The sequence below is a fragment of the Morone saxatilis genome, unplaced genomic scaffold (genome assembly GCF_004916995.1).
Source record: "Morone saxatilis isolate NCDOM2014 unplaced genomic scaffold, NCSU_SB_2.0 Contig18, whole genome shotgun sequence".
Lineage (NCBI taxonomy): Eukaryota > Metazoa > Chordata > Actinopteri > Moronidae > Morone > Morone saxatilis.
The window spans coordinates 24271921-24272414 of record NW_023339740.1 but is presented as its reverse complement, the minus strand read 5'-3'; the positions used below and the strand labels follow the sequence as shown (position 1 = coordinate 24272414).

The 494-nt window shown below is 52.4% G+C and overlaps 1 protein-coding gene across 1 annotated transcript in view; it reads left to right on the top strand.

The window, feature by feature from the left end:
• The window catches only part of unm_sa1614 (un-named sa1614), a 15618-nt gene extending 15467 nt beyond the window's left edge, over window positions 1-151 (top strand). The window contains exon 28 of the mRNA XM_035661778.1: window positions 25-151. Coding sequence (XP_035517671.1) covers window positions 25-99 — 75 coding nt within the window. The 3' untranslated portion in view covers window positions 100-151. The remainder of the gene's footprint in view (window positions 1-24) is intronic.
• The last annotated feature ends 343 nt before the right edge of the window (window positions 152-494 follow it).

The following is a 494-nucleotide window of genomic DNA, read 5'->3' as shown; positions in this document are numbered from 1 at the left end:
GTGTGTGTACGTGTGTGTGTACAGCATGGTTACATAGAGGATGAACCGGACCGGAGAGGTTTGTTTCCGTCCTCCTTCGTCCAGCTGCTCTCAGACTGACATGAATCTGGACCAGACCAGACCAGACCAGGACCACCCGGACAGGCGCAGACCCTGGACCAGTTCAGATCCAGACCACATCAGTCAACCTGGAGAACCAGAACCTGGAGCTCAGGAGAACCAAACCAGATCAGTACAGAGCAGCAGAAGCTTAACCCCCGATCGATCGCCCAGCTTCTCCACCTCTCGGGACTTGACTGATCTGGACCTGACCAGCTCCAGCATCCTGTGACCTCACAAGATCCTGGTCCAGCCACAGGTCCTGTTGTCAACCACGTTGTCGTAGCAACCAGCTTTTCTTATGCCTTCTGTTACCATGGAAACGTTACAGATGACCTTTCAGTGAAGAATTTAGACCGGACTAGATCTCTATGTGGCTTGGGTTATGTGATAAC